General features: G+C 33.4%; 1 protein-coding gene across 1 annotated transcript in view; it reads right to left on the bottom strand.

Moving 5' to 3' along the window:
- DACH2 (dachshund family transcription factor 2) overlaps positions 1–21,802 on the bottom strand; it is a 551,156-nt gene that overhangs the window by 88,416 nt on the left and 440,938 nt on the right. Inside the window, exon 5 of the mRNA XM_063084695.1 lies at positions 8,516–8,674. Coding sequence (XP_062940765.1) covers positions 8,516–8,674 — 159 coding nt within the window. The remainder of the gene's footprint in view (positions 1–8,515; positions 8,675–21,802) is intronic.

Genomic DNA, 21,802 nt, shown 5'->3' with positions numbered 1-21,802 from the left:
CTACTGCATGCTGGTATTCCAGCAACTCCTATAATTTTTATGAAAGTGCATGGCATCACCTCCTCATAGCCATAAAGGGTATGAACTTCTGTAATCCTCTAGTTCTCCCTCTAAATCCCACAGTGATTTGATTCCCAAGTCACGTTGACCTCTGTAATATCTTGCCATTTCTACAATGATTTCCAGGCACTAATTTCCTTATGCCAGTGCCCTGTCTTCCTGTTTGGTCTTCCTATGCCTTTTCATTTGCCTTTCTACTCAAATTTTGAAAGTACTCAGCCATAAAAAAGAATGAAATTCTGCCATTTGCAGCAACATGGATGAGCCTGGAGAAAATTATGGTAAGTGAAATAAGCCAGACACAGAAAGAAATACCGCATGTTCTCCCTCATACCTGGGTGCTAAGAAAGAAAGAAAGAAAGAAAGATAGTAAAAGAGAAAGAAAGAAAAAAGATAATAAGGGGAGGAGGGAGGGAGAGGGAGGGAAGGAAGGGTAGAGAGTGAGAGAGTGAGAGAGAGAGAGAGAGAGAGACAGAGAGAGAAACCACAAAACTTTCAGAAAGAGATAAACCTAAGGATACTAGAGATGGAGGCGAGGGAGGTAGGGGGTTTGGAGAGTGGTAGGTCGGGTGGAGGGCGTGGTGAAAGACTGATTTGTAATGATGAGTATGCTAATAATAAAATAAAATAAAATGTCCAGTGACTACTTACTACCTCTAGAAACAAATAATCAAATAAAATCTCTTTGATTTAATACAGAATTGCCTTTCTAGTTTTGATATCTAGTATTTTTCTATGTATGTTCTCCTCTAGCCAGATCCACGGGACTATTTGCAGTTCCCCACAGTTTTAATTCACCTTAGCCTTCACTCATATTGATGCCTCTCTCTGGAATCTGCCCCTCTAAATCAAATTATTTGCCTACACTAAAGTCCACTCCCTTCTGTTTTAAATTAACAGACTTTGTTTTTAGAGAAGTTTTACGTTTACTGAAAAAAAATGAGCAGAAATAACAGAGAATTTTCTTTTGCCTTCACTCTGCCAGCAAACAGTTGCCCCTCTTATTAATATTTTACATTAATATTAATGTGTTATATTGTTACAATTGACAAATCAATATTGGTATCGTATTAAATATAGTCCATAGTTTGCATGAGAATTCACTTTTTGTGTTGTACAATACATGGATTTTCATAAATGCATAATATTATGTATCTACCAGTATGGTATCATACAGAATAGTTTCACTACCCTAAAAATTCTTTGTGCTCTGCCTGTTCATCCCTCCCTCCCCCCAACTTCTGGCAACCACTGATCTGTCAACTGTCTCTGCAGATTTGCCTTTTCCTGAATGCCACATAGTTGGAATCAAACAGTATTTAACCTTTTCAGACTGGCTTTTTCACTTACCAATATGCACTTAAAATTATTACAACTCTTTTCAAGGTTTGATAGCTCATTTGTCCTTATTGCTAAAAATTGTTCCATGCTTTCAATGTACCACAGCTGGTTTATGAATTCACCTATTGAAGGAAACATTGGTTTCTTCTAATTTCTAGCAAATATGAATAATGCTGCTATGAACATTGGTGTGTAGGTTGTTGTGTGGACATAAAGCTTTAAATTAATAGGGAAGACATTGATTAGCTTTATAAAAAATAGCCTAAATTTCTTCAAAAGTGGCTATACCATTTTGCATTCCCACCAGCAGTGAGTTGAAAGTTCCTGTTGCTCTACATCCTTGACAGTAATTGATATTGACAGAGTTTCAGATTTTAGCTATTCCAATAGGTGTGTAGGAGTATCACACTGTTTTAATTTACAATTTCTTGAAGACATACAATGTTGAGAATGTTTTCATATGCTTATTTGCCATCTGTATATCTTATCTGGTGAGGCATTTGTTCAAGTCTTTTCCCCACTATTAACTGGATTTTTTATTTCTTAATGTTGAGTTTTAAGAGTTCTCTGTATATATTCTCTCTGTTTTTATCATACATGTGTTTTGCAAAGATTTTCTCCCACTCTATGCCTTCTCTTTTCATTCTCTTGTCAGTATGTTTCACAGAACAGTTTTAATTTTATCAAATTCCAACTTATTATTTATTTTTTTCTTTTAAAGGATCATGCTTTTGGTTTTGTATCTTAAAATGCATTGTTAATCCCAAGAGCACCTAGAGTTTCTCTGATGTTATCTTATTAGTTTTGGAGATTTGCAATTTACATTTAAGTTTGTGACACATTTTGAGTTAATTTTTGTGAAAGGCATAAGATCTGTGTCTAGGTTCATTTTTTTTGCATGTGGATTTCTGTTTGTTCCAGTGAGATTTGTTGAAAAGACTATCATCTCTCCTTTGAATTGTCTTTGCTCCTTCGTCAAATATTAATTCATTATATTTCTGTGGATCTATTTCTAGGCTCTCTATTCTATTTTATTGATCTATTTGTCTATTCTTTTGACAATATCACACTCTTTGGATTACTGTAGTTTTATAGTAAATCATAAAATATGGTAGTATCACTACAGTGATTTTGTTCTTCTTCAATATTGTGTTCGCTATTTGGGGTCTTTTGCTTTCCATATAAATGCTAGGATCGGTTTGTCAATATCCACAAAATAATGTCCTTGGATTTTGATTGAGATTGCATTAAATCTATAGATCAAGTTGGGAAGAACTGACATCTTAGTGATATTGAGTCTTCCCATCCATGAACATGGAATCTCTCTCCATTGACTAAAATATTCATTAATTTCTTTCCTCAGAGCTTTGTAGTATTCCTTTTATACATCCTATACATATTTTGTTAGGTTTAGACATAAGTAATTCAATTTCTTTGTTGCTGATGTAAATAATGCTTTTTAATTTCAAATTGTAATTTTTCATTGCTGCTACATAGAAAATCAATTGATTTTTGTATATTAATTTTGTATCATGCAACCTTGCTATAATCCCTTATTAGTTCTAGGAAAATTTTTTTGAGAAATCTTTGGAATTTTTTAAAAGGACAAAAATGTCATTTTTAAACAAAGACAATTTCTTCTTTCTCAATCTGTGTAACTTTTATTTAATTTTCTTGTCATATTGTATTAGCTAGAACTTCCAGTACAATGATAAATATGAGTGGTAAGAAGGGGCATCCTTGTCTTGTCCTGATCTTAGGGAAAAAGGATCTAACTTCTCAACATAAAGAATGATGTTAGCAGTAGGTTTTTGTAGATGTTCTTTATCAAGTCAAGGCAGTACCCCTGTATTATTTCTGAGAGTGTTTATTATGAATGAGTATTGTATTTTGTCAGATGTTTTTTTCTGATCTATATTTAGGATCATATATTTTTTCTTCATTAGCCTGCTGATATAAATGATTACTTTAATTGATTTTCAGATGTTGAACTAGCCTTGAATATCTGGAATAAATCTTACTTTGTCATGGTGTGCAATTCTTTTTATACATTGCAGGATTCATATGTTAATATTTTATTGAAGATTTTTGAATTACATTCATGAAAGACATTGGTCTGTAGTTTCCCTTTCTTCTGATGTTTTTGTCTGGTTTTCATATTTGAGCAATGCTGGCATCATAGAATTAGTTGGGACATATTCCCTCTGCTTCGATGTTCTTGTAGAGATTATACATAATTGGTATAATCTTCCTAAAATGTTTGGTAAAATTCAGCCATGAATCCATCTGGACCTGGTACTGTTTGGGAAGGTTATTAATTATAGATTTATTATATATATATATATATATACACACACACTAATATATATATATATACATATGTCTATTTCTTCTTGTATGAGTATTGGTAGATGATATCTGTCAATAAATTGGCCTATTTCATTTAGGTTATCAAATTTGTGGGCATGAATTTGTTCAGAATATTCCTCTGTTATCCTTTTAATGTCCATGGGATCAGTGCTGATGGCCCCTCTTTCATTACTGATATTTGTAATTTGTGTCTTCTCCCTTTTTCTTAGTTAGTTTTACTAGAGGTATATCAATTTCATTGATTTTTGTCAAAGATCAGCTTTGGGGTTCATTGTTTTTCTCTATCAATTCCCTGTTTTCTATTTCATTGGTTTCTGCACTAATTTCTGCTATATCTTCTGCTTACTTTAGATTTAATTTGCTCATCTTTTTAGTTTCCTAAAGTAGAGGCTGATTTTATCTCTTTCTTCTTTTAATACACTAATTCAGTGCTATAATTTCCCTCCAAGCACTGCTTTTGCTGCATCCCACAAATTTTGATAAGTTGTATTTTCACTTTCATTTACTTTAAAATATTTTAAAATTTCTCTTGAGAGTTATTTTTTTACCCATATGTTATTTAGATGTGTGCTATTTAATCTCCAAGTATTTTTGGATGTTATAGCTATCCTGCTGTTATTGATTTCTATTAATGCCATTATGGCCAAAAGCATACTTTATATGTGTCCATTCTTTTAAATTTGTTAAAGTGTGTTTGACACTTTTTAACACAAGGTAGGCCCAGAATGGGCTTTACCTTGTTTAATTTTTTATATAATTTTGAGAAGAATATGTATTATTCTGCTGTTGGATGAAGTATTCTAAAATGCCCATTAGATCCAGTTGATTGATGGCGATGTTAGTTCAACTATCCCCCTTTTGATTTTCTCCCTGCTGTATTTATCAATTACTGATAGATCGGCATTAAAGTCTCCAACTATAATAGTGGATTCATATATTTTTCCTTGCAGTCCTATCAGATTTTGCCTCACATTTTTTAATAAAGGAATTTCTTTTTAATTGAAATGTATTGATTGTGCAATTTTATGGAAGCCAAAGCTATATTTTAATATGTGTCTGCAATATGTGATGATCAAATCAGGGTAACTTCTTTGTGATAAGAACATTTGATTTCCTCTCCTTTAGACATTTGAGAACATACAATAAATTATTGTTAATTATAGATGCCTAGCACAACTGTACACATATTTTGACACTCAGGTGCAAACATTTTAAGGTTTGTCATCTCTTCTTGGAGAATTGGCCCCTGTATCATCATGTAATGCCCCTCTTTATTCCTGATAATTTTTGTTGCTCTGAAGTGTGCTTTTTCTGAAATTAATATTGGTACTCCACTTTCTATTGATTAGTTAGTATACTATATATTTCTCTATCCCTTTACTTTTGATCAGTGTGTGTCTTTATATTTAAACTCAGCTTCTCATAGACAACATATTGCTGGGTCTTGTTTTGTTATCCACTATTACAGTATCTGGGGTTTTCCTGTTATTGTTTTGTTTTGTTTTTATTTTTATTGTGCTCAACACAAAATTTTATAGAAAGTGTGTTCACAGTTAAGTAAAGACAAAAAAATGTTTTTTGACATTTGTGGTTACTAGAACACACAAGCCAATATCTGTCTTTTAATTGGTGTATTTAGACCATTCACATTTAAAGTTATTATTGATATAGTTGGATAAATAGCTCCCATATTGTTACTATTTTTTTATTTGTTGCCCTGTTTATTTTTTCTTTTTCTTTCTCCTTGTCTTCCACACTTTTGTTGCCTTTTCTGGTATTAATTGAGCATTTTAGGTGATTCTATTTTCTCTCTTTTTTTTAGCATATCAATTACGCTTAATTTTAAAATTAGTTAGAGGTTGTCTTAGAGTTTTCAATACAAATTTACAACTAATCTAAGTTCACTTTTACAAATATCACTATACCCCTTCATGGGTAATGCAAGTACCATGTAAGACAGTATTTTCAATTCCTCCTTATCATCCCTTGCACCATATTGCTGTCATTTTTAAAATTATCCTTAAGATATAATCACCAACACATTGCTGCTATTATTTTGAATGGACTATTAGATTAATTAACAATAAGAAGATAGTATTTTAATTTACCTTAATTTATTCCTTCTTTAATGCTTGTCCTTTCTTTATGCAGATTGAAGTTTCTAATCTATATAATTTTCCTTCTCTCTGGGACCTTTCAGCATTTTTGGCAAGACACAGCTACTGGTATGGTAACAAATTCCCTCAATTTTTGTTTGCCTGAGGAAGTCTTCTTTCTTTTTCACTTTTAAAGGGAAATTTCACTGGATACAAAATTCTAGGTTGGTGAAGGGTATTTTTTCAACATTCTAAATATTTCACACCACTGTCTTCTTGCTTGCCTGGTTTCTGAAGAGAAGCCCACTGTAATTCTTGTCTTTGATCCTGTATGGAAAGGAAGCATTTTTTTTTTTTAACCTTTGTCCTTTTTCAAGATTTTCTCTTTGTCTTTGATTTTCTGCAGTTTCTATATGATATGCCTAGTTGCAGTTTTTTGGTATTTATCCTGCTTAGTGTTCTCTGAGCTTCTTGAATCTGTGATTTGGTGTCTCACATTAATTTTGGAAAATTCTCAGTCATTGTTACTCCAAATATTTCTGTTACTCTTTTCTATTTTTCTAGTATTCCCATTACTCCATTACATTAGTATTCCCATTACCCCATTAATGTCTCACATTAATTTTGGAAAATTCTCAGTCGTTGTTACTTCAAATATTTCTATTACTCCTTTCTATTTTTCTAGTATTCCCATTACCCCATTACATGTTCACTGTACCTTTTGTAATTGTCATGTGTTTCTTAGATAGTCCGTTCTTTTTTTTTTTTCCTCCACCCTTTCTTCACTTTGGTTTTCAGTTTGGGAAGATTTTCTTGACATATCTTCAAACTCACTTATTCATCCCTGGGCTGTGTTCATTTTATAGATGATCCCATAAAAGGAATTCTTCATTTTGTTAGAGCGTTTATTTCTAGCATTTCCTTTTGATTCTTTCTTAGAGTTTCCATTTCTCTGCTTAAATCTCCCATGTGTTCTTGTATACTATATACTTTTTTTATTCCCTTAGTATCAGTTATTTTAAATTCCCAGTCTAAGAATACTAAAATATTTGCTATGCCTGAATGTGATTCTGATGCTTGATCTGCCCCTTTGGACTGTGTTTTGTTTGTCTTTTATGCCTTGTAATTTTTTGTTTAAAGCCACAAATAATGCATCAGGTAAAAGGGACTGAGATAAATAGGCCATTAGTGGTAAGTTTAGGTTGATGTGGCTGAGAGTTAACCTGTCTTAACTGTTTTCCATATCTGTGGTTTTTGAGGTTAAATTTTCCTCTAGTGTTCTTATTTCCATCCCCCTTATATTTGGCTCTCTCTAGAGTAAACATCTTAAATAGGATCTGAGGCTTGCAGTTCTTTTAGCTGTAATCCCCTTTTATTGTATTGCCATATTGTGGTGGTGGTAAAATGTGAAGAGAGAAGCATTCTATAACCCTATGATTAAGTCTCACTCCCTTAGCAAGCCTGTATCCCTGGGCTGTGACTTTCACTAGTGTTTTTCAGTTTGCACCCACCTTAAGTGAGACTGGAAGGCTCAAGGGGGCTAGAATTGTATGTCCCTCCAGCTTTTGGAGTGGTGCTGCCCTGTGTGTGATCTCAGTCTCTAATCAGTCTAAAAAAGAGTTGGTGATTTTCAGATTGTTCAGTTTTTTTCTTGTTTCAGGGATGGGAGAAATTACTTCTAAGGTCTTTGTACGTCAGACTGAAAACCAGAAGTCCTCTAAGTCACTCTCCTTTATGACATACCTTAATCACTCTTTTTCTAATTTCTCATAACATAATATTTACAACTTTTCTGACATTCATTTTATTTGCTGTTGCTTAATATTTCACTTTGTTAAGATTTTACCCTTATAACTTCTTTAAAGTAAAACATCATAACTTATTTTTGTATGCTTAATAACTGATGAATTTCATTAAGATTTGGGACATCACAATAAAATATCTCAGATTTCCTTTGTTGTTGTAATCCCAGGGTTTAATGGAAGAATGAAAGTCTCAGGGAAAGGAGTAATGGGACTCTTCTCCCAGATTTTCTGTTTGTAAGAAAAGTATGATTTTAGCCAAATAATATATACAAGACCCACTTTGCTGCAGAAAGACTTCTGAGTCTTTGAAGCCACTAAAAACATCATCTAAACCTGAATTTGTATACATTAGCCATAGTTTGATTATTAAGTAATAATAATACTTATAATTTATACAGTATCTACTATATGCAACTCACTGTCTAAGTATTTTATCACTTTTAGCCCTCACAATAATCTTAAGTGCGTGTATTTTTATCCCCATTTTGTAGCTCTGGAAACTGAGACTGAAAAGTTAGGTGACTTCTCCAAAGCCAAACAGTGATGTGGAATTCAAAAGATGTGGAATTCAAACCCAAGTTCATGTGATTCCAGCTAACATTCTTAACAATTATGCTACGTAGCCTCCCATGTACCTTTACTCTGCTATATGACCTCCCAAGCTACCTTTGCCCTCTGAGTCCTACACGTTTAAATGAGTCCCTTTTTACTTCCCTTTTTGAATTCAAAATGTTAAATCTTATTAAATAAAAATAGACTAAGTCCTGCCAGCCCAAGGTCTACAGTGGCTCTTATATGGTATTTTTCTCAACATACCCAGTTTTGAGAGAACAGTATACATACTATTGGTTAGCAGGTGGTTCTGCTGCAGTGGATTGAGGGTAGGGCCACCCCCAAGGCCAGGCTGACTAGCCAGGGCTGCATGAGCAATTCCATGTTGGGGTCCAGGAGCAGTAAGAGGAGACTGCATCTTATCCTTATCCCAAGAGGATTCACTTCCACCTGAAAAATATTCATATAAACAGATTGTGATTTGATTACTTTTTATGAGAAGGCTTTCTAAATTTCTTTTTAGGGTTGTAATCATTAATACTACCTCTTAGAAAATTATTATTGAACACAGGTAACTCATTTGTTATGATGGCTTCAAAACCTTTTGATAGTCTAGGGATTTAAGCTACCTCTGGGAAGTCTAAATAAACCATTCTCACTAATAATATTGGCTCTCTTGCTTTAATGGTAATCTCAACAAACCTGGAATCATAATGAATAGCTTTTGGAAGCACTCATATGTTGAAGACCACTAACTGATCACCTCTGCCTTTTATTCCAAACTTCTAACATGCATAGGCTACATTTTAAAGAAAAACAGTTACGGTACACTCAAAAAGAAAACACTCATTTTTAAGAGCATGGTAACATGTAAAACACATGGTAAGAAACAGAATTATCACTTATTTTGTTCTCATATTCATGTCAAAGAAGCAAATCTATTTATATTATACACAGAAGACTTTTGTACAGAAGTTGGATAAAACATGAAACCATGGCTTCCAATTGGAAATTGTACTTTACTTGGATCGTCCACACTAGAGAGTGAAGTGTGCTTTGGTGCAGACTACTATATCACCATAATCTATAATGCCATAGCTATTTCATCTGGCACTTAGCATACTCGAGGGGCAGAACCATTGCTTAAAACCACACAGGAAGCAACCACAGAATGATTTCCAGGGCATTCTTTTAAAGAGAATACTTTAAACTGACGAGTGAGAGGTTGAATTCTAATCACTGTAATAGCAGATAGTCTGGCTTTAGAAAACAAAATGGTTGTGTGGGCAGCTCTATCTACTTGCTTGATGTGCTTCATTCGTTCAGGGGTCAGTGTTTCCTCCCTCATTGCCATGGTGGGACTGTGACATTAGCATCTCCACTGGGTTGAAACTATCCTATCTGCTGCCAAAAACTCTGACCCTGTTTTGTGTGGGGTTTAGGCCTTAGGATTCTTGAGCACTCTGTAAAATATGTACATCTACTGGTTTGAAAAAATAAGTAGGAAAAAATCAACATGCTCATATTCCCAACATTCAGCACTGTTCTCTTCTTTAAATTCCCTGCCAGACCTTGCTCATATGGATACCCATTTTTACATTGTAAATAAACACTCTGCCATGTTGCTTCAGGTATCATATTTACAAAGCTATCATGGCTACATGGAAGTCGTCTGAGTTAATATATTATAATTTATCAAACATCAGACTTTCAGTTTGTTTCAAATTTGTCACTATTGTAAATTACTTTGTAATAAAAACATTCATTTGAATTATTTCCTTAGAATCAATTAATTCCCTGAAGTAGGATTTCTGGGTCAAAGGGGACAAGCATTTTCATACTTTTTCTTTCAAATACCACATTTGCAAAAGTAGTTTTATGAGTTGTAGACTTTGCAAGGAAATGTTTTCAAGCCCAATTGGTATTTCCCTTCAAGATTTAAAAATTACTTAATTAAACTGCCTGCTAGAATCTTTGAGATGATTTTTTAACCTTTCTACACATTCATTCACTCTTACCCAAGGTCTGAGAATCTACCTCCTCCTCGGGACTCTTCCAAGCTCTTTTGTGGCCAATGTTAATCTCTAATCCAAAAGTGGGAGTCTTGACCAGTCAACTAGACGATTTCAGAAAAGGAAAAACCAAATTCTCTAGTAGTATACGTAAAGTTTGAGGGGTACCTGGCCCTGACTATATGAACAAAGTTTTTCCAATAAAATGGAGAAGAAATAAGTAGCTAAGTGTTCAGATCCTGCTATAAGCCATTCAGTTAACATGCATGGAATCTTAGAAGGTAGGAGATTTGGTTGAATTTGATAGACTGCCTTAATGGACCAGAAATCATTCCCTTGATCATGTTGAAGTTTGGTATGTTCATAGAGAACATGCAATACTCCTATGATTACACCAATTGTTCTCTTTTCATCCAGATGTTTGCTGTTGTACAGTCACTGCCTAAGAACAAGGAGGTAATTTATGGTTTGGAGCATTGACATAATTTAGCATTCACAAATTTGAAATTCGAATTAAAATCAATAAGACATTGTTATGCTGTAATGAAGAAGGATGGTGGGGGGAAGGGAGTACCTTAATAAAAGACGAAAATAACCACATTGCAACATTGAGAATTCTTTATAGTAACATTGGGCCAATAAACATGATTAATACCAGAAAATGCAAAATTTTGAAAGATCAATTGCTGAGCAAAAATGGAACCACTCCATCATCTTAGCACTATGTTCAGGATATAAATTACTTCACCATTACAGAACTGTAATTTGTAAAATGATAAGCAAAACATTGACAAAGAAAGATACATTTAGAAGACACTAAATTATACCATATAATATTAGTATAGTATTGCACTGTCACAGTAGCAATAGCACACAGCAATACTAGGACTGAGACTATGTCAATATTTATTTTATAAATTGAAAACCTGTTAGTCTACATTCAATATTAAATAGTACATTAAGTATTTGTCTAATGTTTTATGCATCACATATTCCAAATAAACTTGAGTAGAAATAGAAACTTGAATAGAAATAGAAATCCTCATTAAAGGATTCCAAAGTGTTTCTGTGTATACTTTGACGAGAGCTTTGGATGAACTTTTCCCAACAACTCTCATCTTTGTTAACTACTGTGTTAATGACAGAATGAAGGTGGATTCTGGCTGCTCCCATCTTCACTGAATATGGATATAAGATGCTGTTCTACCCTCTGAAGACAACTGTATATGAAGCAAGTGACTGAGGAGCATGGGACATTCTTGATATTTGGATTAGAAGGTGTTAATGCTCTGGACACACTTTTGTCTTTTGACCTAAAACTCTTACCATTTTTAAGTGTAAACATATTGATTTATGACTCTATCTGGAGTGTGTGATGGCCCCAAACTTTGTATTGCCCTATGTCCCTTTGCCAAGATCCACTGCCATTAAAGCTAACAAAGCATTTTTATTAATCTAATCTAGGGTCAGCCTTTTTTAACCACTACATGGAAGGCTTGGAGTATCCACCTTTCTTACCCTATCGATCTTTCTATTTCTCAATGTATTAGTTTACCAGGACTGCCATAAAAATATATCATAGACGGGATAGCTTAAACAACAAGAATTTTATTTTCTCAGTTTTCGAGGTTAGAAGTCCAAGATCATGGTTTTGGCAGGTTTGGTTTCTCCTGAGACCTCTGTCCTTGGTTTGCAGATGGCTGCCTTCTCCCTGTGTCCTCACATGGTCTTTTTTCTGTGAGAGCTCACCCTAGTGTCTCTTTGCGTGTTCTAATTTCTTATAATGACTCCAGTCAGATTAGATTAGGACCCACCCTAGGTCTCATTTTAACTTAATTACCTTAAAGTTCTTATCTCCAAATACAATCACATTCTCAAGTAAGTGGGGGTGAAGACTTCAATTTATGAATTTTAGGGGAACATAATTCAGCCCATAACACTAGAGAGTGCACCGGTCACTGAACTAGACAATACTAGCTTTGTGAGGGAATTCCTCCAGTAAAGAAGAGAGAACCTGGATAGCATTTTCAACAAGGCATGTCTAAGAGCCCAAGAACACAGTGGGTTTGGGAAAATAGAGAAACCTCATTAAATCTTTACTTCGTGAAACTTTGTATTAAGTATAAACCTAACCCAACACAGTCCTAAGGATATAAAGCTAGTGTAGAAAATGCAGCATATCCTCAAGAATTAAATAATTTGAGCTTTATATATCAGCTATTTATCACTATTTTAGCTTAATGTTTAGTGAAACTAAAGCTATGACAATAAACAGAATATGATGATAAAGAGTATAACAATAAACTATCACTACATTAATACTGTAGTTGATTAGTTAATTCCAACCCAACCTTACCAATGTGAAAGCTAGAGAGATTTCCATTTTTGATAAGCCCCTAACTAGTAGAAATATGTATTCTTACTTCAAATCAGTGTAAGAACAATGAAATGATAAACTATGGGGAAATATTAATTTGACAAAGCATCCTACAGACTTTTATTGCCTTCGTTAAAAACTCTTAAGTTCACAGTTTAGAATTTTTCTTCAAAACTCATTCTAAAATGTTAAAGTTCCCAGAAGTTTGTTTATTTTTGCTGCATTTGTTTTTGTGGGATAAGTGGGCAGAAGGCAGAGACCTGTAAATCATGGGAAGTCTACAATAGAAACATGGAATTTCAGAGATGAAGAGAACCTTTATACTGATTTACATATAAATAATAATTTAGAAAAGGAGCAGGAGCATAATATAGGGAGGAACCGAAGCAATTTTTTATGTTTTAATTCACCAAAATTTTGCCTAAGTAGCAATCCTCAAACTCCCATTCTTCTGAAACATCTCTTAACAGAATGCTAACTATGGTCAGGTTTGTGAAAAGTAATGGCAAATATAATTATGATGTGCTTCAAGCAAATCAACATGAGCCTACAAGCCAAAATGCCAAGTAATTCAAATGGATATAAAAGAAAGCCAATAGAAAGGCTCTAAATATAAATACCCAACATCATTCTTAACCTCAGCACTCTCATTTTATCAGACTACCGGCCCTCTCTTTCTTAATGTACTTTGCTGTTAAGAATGAGTGAAGAGAGCTAATAAAACATTGGCTGAAATCACAGTGAAGGGTATCAGTATAATTTAGTAATCAGTCTTCATCATCCACCTGTAGGGGTCAGTGATCCTCTTTGTAAATGCATAAACTACAATTTCTGTGGGTTTGAGTTTCTGAGAACTAGGTATAAGTGAGTCATATGCAAGGGTATCATAATTAAAAAGGATCTCTCTTTTCTGAACTCAAGTTGAATGTATCTTTTGAAGTTAGCAGGAGTTTCTATTATAGATTGGAAAGCACAAATTTCAAAGCCACCTATGAGAAAAAAATATAAGGTAAGTATTAAATTCAATATCAAAAATATAAATGTTTCTAATAGCTGTCCTTATTTTGAATCTTTTGTAGCTACAACAAAACACATAAGTCAGATTATTTGAAAATATGGATCTAAATTGATCATGTCTCTAGTAATTGCATACATATAAGGCAAAGAGCAAGCAGCCAAATGGGAAACAGTCTATGTAGCATATGGCCTAAATCAAGTTTGTTCTCGCAGTCATAGAATATGTGGTTTAGCTAGAATCCTAGATAAACATGCATTGTTTGATGAGTCTAAACAGCATGTAGCCTTCTGCAGCAGGAAAATATTTTAAGTCATAATTAAATTGTTAAAGTGTTTATTGATTTTTCTAAAAAATAATATGGTATGTGTATGTGTGTGGAGGGGTGTATACACATCCACATACATATAGAGTCATGCATTTAGGGTTTAGAACATTCTAAAGTGCCAATATATGAATTGAAAACTAAGGATGTGTGTGAGGAGGTGCAATAATCTACAAACTTTATCACATTATGCTTTAATTTGATTTTCCTATATGCATTCACAAAATAGAATTTTTAGCAACTTTCCAGATGGTACAGACAGATCAGTAATGCAATACGTGCACTGTATCTAAAATTTGAGCTGATATCTATAGAAAATAGATAACGATTAATCTAAAAATGTTGAAGAGGTCTTCTAGCCAGTTTGTCTTCTCTTTTGCTTTAAAATGTTGCCTAGGAACAGCCGCATCCTACAGTAATGGGCTAGCAGTTTCAGGTTTAATCAAAGGCACAATAGTAGCTCATTGATGAGCCTCTAGGGCTGCACTCTACAATACAGTAGTCGCTAATCACATGTCGCTATTTAATTTTAATTTTAATTAATTAAAATGGAATAAAATGAAAAATTCAGCTTCTCAGTTGCACTAGTCACATTTCAAGTGCTCAAAAGCAACATATCGCTAGTGACTACCATATTGGGCAGTGCAGATATTGATCATTTTCTTTGCAGGAAGTTATATTACTGCTACTTTACAGTACAATAAGTCACAAATTAGTATATTTAAAACAATTTAAAAATAAAGATATCTATAGCATTTTCAATTCAGCATATCCCAAACTGAATAAACATAATTAAATGGAAGAAATCTTCTTTTTTTAATTTATTTTTTTACTATGAGTATTCATGAGATACAAAGCTGATTGTCACCCCTTGTGCCCATGATGCGAGCGCCATGTCCCCCACCCAATTATCCCCAACCTCCCTCCCCCTCCCCCTTTCCTTCCCCACTCCACTTTGTAGCCAAAAATCTTGCTCCTTTATTACATATATCTGTTAGTAGCATAATTCAATTATTTCAACTAAAAATTTTTGAGTTCTTAACATGTGTCAGGTGCTATTCTCAGGTACTGAGAATACAGAGACAAGTGACAGAGCCCTTGCTCTCAAAGATCTCTCAGTCTAAGTATTGCCATCTCTTTACCCTTCACTGCCTGCTAAAGTGGCCAGATTCTCTGGAATGAACTTTACATTGGTTTCCATTCCATTCCCACTGTCACTGCCTTCATTGGGACCTTCATTAATTTCTCACTTATACTATCCCAAGAGCCTCTTAACTGAATTTCCTGCCACTAGGTTCTACTACTCCAATTGACCCTTGTCGTTGCTGTCAAAATAAACTATCAAAATCAAAAATAATGAAGGTGGAGTATCAGAAAGGACAATTGGAAAGTAGGGGAAAAAAAAACTGAGATGAGGAGTATCTAGGAAGCAAAAAGAGAATATCTTGGTTCCATGACCAAAATGTTTACATAAAATAAACACTGCTCAAAGGATTCCAAAGAGTGTTCTTAGACCCTGAGAGAGTGTGGTGAATGGACCAAAATACTGTATGTACAACTGCTGTTGTATTGATGTATGAGCATCACTCTAATAGCCAAACAAACAAACAAACAAGCAAACAAAAAACCTAAACAAACTACACTTTTATCATTACCATCATCCTACAGGACCTGGAGTCAAGCCCAAAGTTTCAAAAATTAATTGTGAAAAATTCAGTTTCTGGATTTACTAGGAACTCATTGATTAAAAGTATACTTAATAATTAAAAATTAAGTATCCACCATAGGCTTACTCAAATAAGTTGCACCTGACTCATACATCTTTCTAAGAATTATGCTGACATGTTTCACTAAGTAAATGTAAAACTCAAACAAAGTCCCAGTACATTTGTTGCTAAATTAAAATGCAGCATGACGTAAGTATTCCCTGCATGTAATTTTAAGGCACAGTGGCTAAAATATGAACATTGCATTATTGAGTGTCAAAGATTAGTTTATATGTATAGAGAATTAAATCACATATAATGAAGGCACAGTGCAATCCTAAATGACCTGCTGAGTGTGATGACAGGGTTGAATAAACTCTTGCAAACTGTTAGTTTGCATAACTTGAAAAATACTCTGGTTAAAAGGAAATTTTCTCTGAACAAGAAGAAAATGGGGTTTTATCTGCCATTATTTTGCAATTCCAAATGATAAACTTATCTTAATCACTCTCCTATGAACCCCACAGATTTTAAAACAGTCTTCATATTTACCTCGTTATTATGTTGTGTTTTCTGGAGCGAATTAAATATATATATATGTAATGCAATATATATAATAATATATATATTTAATTTTATATATATAATATATGCATATATATCCTTCAATTCCATATAAGCTATGTGCTATGGCTAGTAAAGAAGACTTTTGTGTGTGTGTGACAAGACACTTTTTTGAAGTTTAAATTCATGTCTTGCTAGGATATCTCAAGTTAAAAGATCCTCAAAAACTAATATAAGTTCAAGCCAGTGACAGCATTTTCTTATGTGAATTTGAGTTATTTCTGTCATCCTTAATAGCATACAGTCTGTCTAAATGGCAAACATATTATCAAGTCACTTTGCAGTAAATAATCATATAACACCACCATCTATCCCTTCCCCTTTTCATCATATTTCTGAAATATTGAACATCAACTGCTGAGAATACATGCTAAGGATTCACTTTAAAGAGCTAGTTCCTAGAATTTATAAGCTGTGACATATGTGCTTGTGCAATATACCTCAAATTGGAGGTCTCTAAAGTAAGGTATGCATGCCCCAGAAAATACAAAAGATGGTCTATGAAGACAGAACAAGATATCAGAGTTTTGATTTCTATTTTATATTTTAATTAAAAAGTAAGTACAACATTATGTTTCACTAATATTTAAGATATCTATAATCACTGCTGCCCTCACCAGTCAAGAATTAGAGGAATCCCAAAGGAAGAGAGGGAGTTCTCACCGGGCAAGTGGCTGGCCATTGGCAGCCCTAGCCTTTCATTTATTCTGACCTCATTGTGATGTGTTCTATGTATGCCCAATTGAGTGGATTTATAAGCTATTTATTTTTAACTCTATTAACTCCTACTAAGTGGATAGCACCACACAACCTCAGACTGAAGATAATAATGCGAGCACAGGAGAAGAACAGTAAGATAGCAGAGTTGATACTTTTCCCACCCCTTGTAGGAATTCTTTGTTACTTTCATTAAGAGGTAAAGATGTTGTAAAGGTCATTAAATTTGACCTATTAGTCACATTTCTCTCACTGATACTAACAATATACAGTACTTGTCTAAAGGTTTTATATCACTAATAAATAAAATACATTAAAAGGGCATAAAGAAAAAAATCACAATTTGTAATAATGAATATGCTAATAATAAAAAATAAAAATTAAAAATATCCTGTTTTTTAAACTTGGTCTCACCATTTAATTTCTATCTTGTATACATACATTAAGACATGTATATAGCTCATAATTCAGCTTAGGCATCCTAAGGGAGCGTGTTCATTATTTACCTGATGGGGCACATGAGAAAAAGCTTTCAGACAAGTGCCTTAAATGAACAAAAAAAAAAAATGTAAAAAAGGGCACAAATTCAAATTTCTTTTCATAATCAATCAGAAATTCTCTCAAAATACACATTCACTATGTTACATTTTCATAGCCCTTATTTTTCATCTTCCTTCTCACTAAATCTATGGTCTAAAAACGTACCAATAACATAATTTAAATACTTTTTCTATTACACTGTTAATTTTACCAAATAAGCCATGCCTTTGAAGCTAATGAGTTAGATCAAAAAGCAAAGGACAAGACTGCCACGCACAATGAGGCAGAATAATGCATCTTCTCTGTCTTTTTGTTCCCTCAGTGGACAAAATACACACAAATTAATATCATCCTTACAAGTATAAATACTTTCCTGTCACTGTAATCCTTACAAGTATCAAAATTTATTTAGGGGAACTATAAAGTAGTCTCTAGACAATAGAATTAATTTTGCCCAATAAATTGAAATGAAGTCATTATGATTTTTTGTAGCAAATGGTGAGAGTTAATTATTACTTACATGACAAATTTTCTGGTTGGGATTTCAGCCTATCTAACTGTATGTCTTGAAGTGGTAAGGTTAGAGTGATCTTATTTGACTGGAGGTTGTCAACTGGCAAAGGTCTATGAAATAAAGTGGCAGATAGTAACAAACGCAAAATAGAGATGGAAGGACTGTATACTCCCAAAATCATAATAGCATAGTGGAAAGGGCATCAGACAGACTTGGGATTGAATTCTGGCTCCTCTGGGTTTTGGAACAGATACTAAAGCTCTTTGAGTCTCCGTTTCCTAATATGTAATATGGGTATAATATTATCTACATATCCTATGGTTGTTGTAAGGATTAAATCAGAAAGAACATGTAAAACACTTAGTGAAATATTTGTACATATTAAGTGCCAAATAAGTGTAAGCTATTATAAATTAAATTATTTTAGAATATGAGACAAAGTAAAACATTTTTAGTTATTAACTTCATTAACTTGTCCATAAGATAAATATTTTTTAACAATATTACCAACACAAGATGATGAAGACCACTAGTGACCCCAAGAATTAAATAAACAATTCACAAAGGCAAAACCCCATTATTTTTGCAGTTAGCACATTTATTTGCATGGCCATGTGCATTTTAACATATTGCTCTTAACATAAACTGTATAATCAGGTATGTTAAAGCATTGAAAATGGAGAACTCCAGATATGGCCTTACTGGGCTACTTCCAACAATTTATCAAGTGGTTCAGCAGATGTAATTACTTCCAAGCATTGCCAAGGATTTGAAATGTGCCCATTAATTCAGCAATTCCCAATCTGTCCGTCAGTCAGTCATACTTAAAAAATATGCCTGTCACAATGTAGGTGAAGGAATCTATTGATAATTATACAATAAAATCCCTTTGAATATGTAAATCTATACTCCAAACTTTTTTTAAAGGTATCATATTAGCTAAATCAAACTTGTTTCAGAAGCAGAAACAAGAAGCAGATAAAGAAAATAGTGGGCATCTCAGAAAGTTTATCATCATATACATACACACACACACATAAACATACATATATTTATAAAACAAGTGGGTGTATTAAAGAGAGTAAGTGAGATCTAAACAACTATGCATAGCCTGGTCTCCTCTTGGGAAAGGAGAAGCAGATGGTTCTTTTTTTCTTTCCCTCTCTGTACAGAGGAGACTGGGTTTGGCTGTCTGAAAGTGGCTACTAACCCTAGGACTTCTTAAAAGAAGAGCCATATGAAAGAACAACATATTAAGATGAAATAAGCACTAAAATGACAAGAATGTTGGTAGAAAAAAATGGAGAATAACTCTTTTCAATTTTTTTTATGTCACTAAAAAATGAACACAAAATATAATAAAAGATAGGAGAGGAAAGAAGGCAGGCAACATAAAAGTGCAAAATGCTAAGAGAAAAGGAAACTTTCAACAGGAAAAAAAATCATAACTTTACCCAAATAAAGACAAAATCAGTAGACCCAAATTTACAGAAAGCTACAAAACTGGGCAAAATATGATAAAGTGAAGTACAAGGCAGAGTCTAGGATAAGAATGAAGAGGCAAAGAAACATATTTTGTTAAGCTGAGGCAATAAAGTGAATACACCAAAATCTCTTCTAGGTGGAAAGAAGATCAGGTAGAGAAACACAGTTTTTTAAAAAATAAAAAAAATTTTTAAAAAGGAAGGAGGAAATGGAGTACAAGGGATACGAATAATTATAGAATCAAAGTATTAGTAAATAAGAATTATAGATTTTTGAAGAAACATTTATGTTTCTTAGAACCATTATGGGTTCTTAGTGCCTACAGATGTAAGAAATGAATCTTTCATTTCTGTTACACTGAGACTTGTGAGCTACTGCTGATGGTATCATAAATGGACTTCATCACTATGTTGAGTAATTAAAACTACAATTATCACTTTCAGACCACTACTTTGAAAAATTTACAACATACAAGTCAAACACCTGTGGGAATAACATTAATTGAACACTTACTATGTGCCAGAAAAATGTCAAACTCACTGTTACACCCCTATGTGGAAGGTACTATAAATAGACACATTTTAAAGAGAAAACTGAGGCTCAAAATGACTGAGTAATTTGCCCAAGCTCATACCACCAGTAAGGAATTGAACCAAGAAAGGCTGTAAAACACACACACTAAACCACTATCCTCCACTGTTGCTTATAGGAGGCATATTGACATAAGTACTCTTAAGTGAGGCTTTGATTGTGAATGTGTTAAGGCTGTGAGGAACAAAATGAGGCACTTCAGTGAAGAGAATCGAGAGAGTGATAGATTCAAAGACAGGCTTGCTTGTCTAGACTGAAATCTGTGGTGTGCAGACCTGTGAGTTATGAAGTGTGAAGGCTGTCAAAAAGAAACCCCTTTATTGAAAGCAGGCAGGAAAGCTACTTTCTTATTCAGGTCCCTCTTTTAAAAGGAAATCTTCAAAAAATATAAATGATGTGAGACCACCTGTGGGTAGTGTTTTCTCTATCTTTTTAAAACAAGGGTGAGGCTGCAAAGCAGAAGGAAAAAGGCCAAGTTGATGCCTAAAGAGAAAAAAGAGTGGAAAACATAATGGAATTTCTTGGAAGTCAATCACTGAAAACAGAACAGAACTTAGAAGGCCTAATGCCACAACTGAAAAAGATAACTTGAGTGGAAAGGGAGCATTACTGCATCCAACATGATTGCCAACACTTGTTTAATCATCAGAAAAAAATACTGAAAGCCATGGGCTTAAAGTAATACAAATATTTTCAATTCACTACAATAAAAATGCCATAAGTAGAGAGAACTTAACCCTCTTTTTAACCAGCTGATGTTATTTTTCGTGTACTGTACTAGACAGACATTAGAAATAAGACTGTTTTTCTTGACAAAAAAAAGCACATCCTTTTTGTAGTTGCAATCTTTTGATATTACATGCTTACCATGTCATAAAGAAACAAATTCAAGAAAATTATATCAAGCATGACAGAACAGAGTCAGACGTATACATAGATTTCTCCATGTGAAAGGCATGGTCTCCACTCCCTATGAACTGATCCTAGATAAAGAAATGTCCTGTTTTTTAAACCTAGAAAAATGAGTCATTATGGATTCAATAATTAAAATAAATTCACTAGTTGGAAAAGCCACTAAAAGTTTTTTAAAGAGAAAAATGATGAGTGTTGTTAAGATATGCACCAAATTTTCAAGTGATCAAGGAGAGACACTGATTTACTCTCCAAATGGCCATTCAGTGCACCATAAGCAGAGTAGTAAAAAAGTAATGTCTGATAATTTGTTCTGATTCCAGATTTTTCCTTTGAATACTTTTTCCAAAGAAAAAATCAAACATTGCATAAAGGTATTTAATACATTAATAATTTAGCCACATTTTTTTCTACACATATACACACGTAATAGGCAGATGTTTCCAAAATATGATTTTATATTCTGCACTAATGGCTGACTGACCCTTAGTTATCTTTAACAACTTTTAGCTTTTTAGGAGGAATTGCTATAGTTGGAAATGTTTTAGAATCATTCAGTTATGTTTCAATATTCAGTTATAAAATTCAGTAAGATTTGTAAGAGAGAGATTAACTTAAAATATCTGCTTTTTTTTAAAAAATGTAAAATTTTGCTGTCATTAAATTCTTTTTTTTATTATTCACTATAAAATAGAAATAGAAATTTATTCCAAATGACGACAATTAATTATTATCTCTTTTTTTGCTGTTTAATTTACCA

The sequence above is a fragment of the Cynocephalus volans genome, chromosome X (assembly GCF_027409185.1).
Source record: "Cynocephalus volans isolate mCynVol1 chromosome X, mCynVol1.pri, whole genome shotgun sequence".
Taxonomy (NCBI): domain Eukaryota; kingdom Metazoa; phylum Chordata; class Mammalia; order Dermoptera; family Cynocephalidae; genus Cynocephalus; species Cynocephalus volans.
The sequence above is the reverse complement of the archived record's forward strand: the minus strand, read 5'-3'. Positions and strand labels throughout refer to the sequence as shown.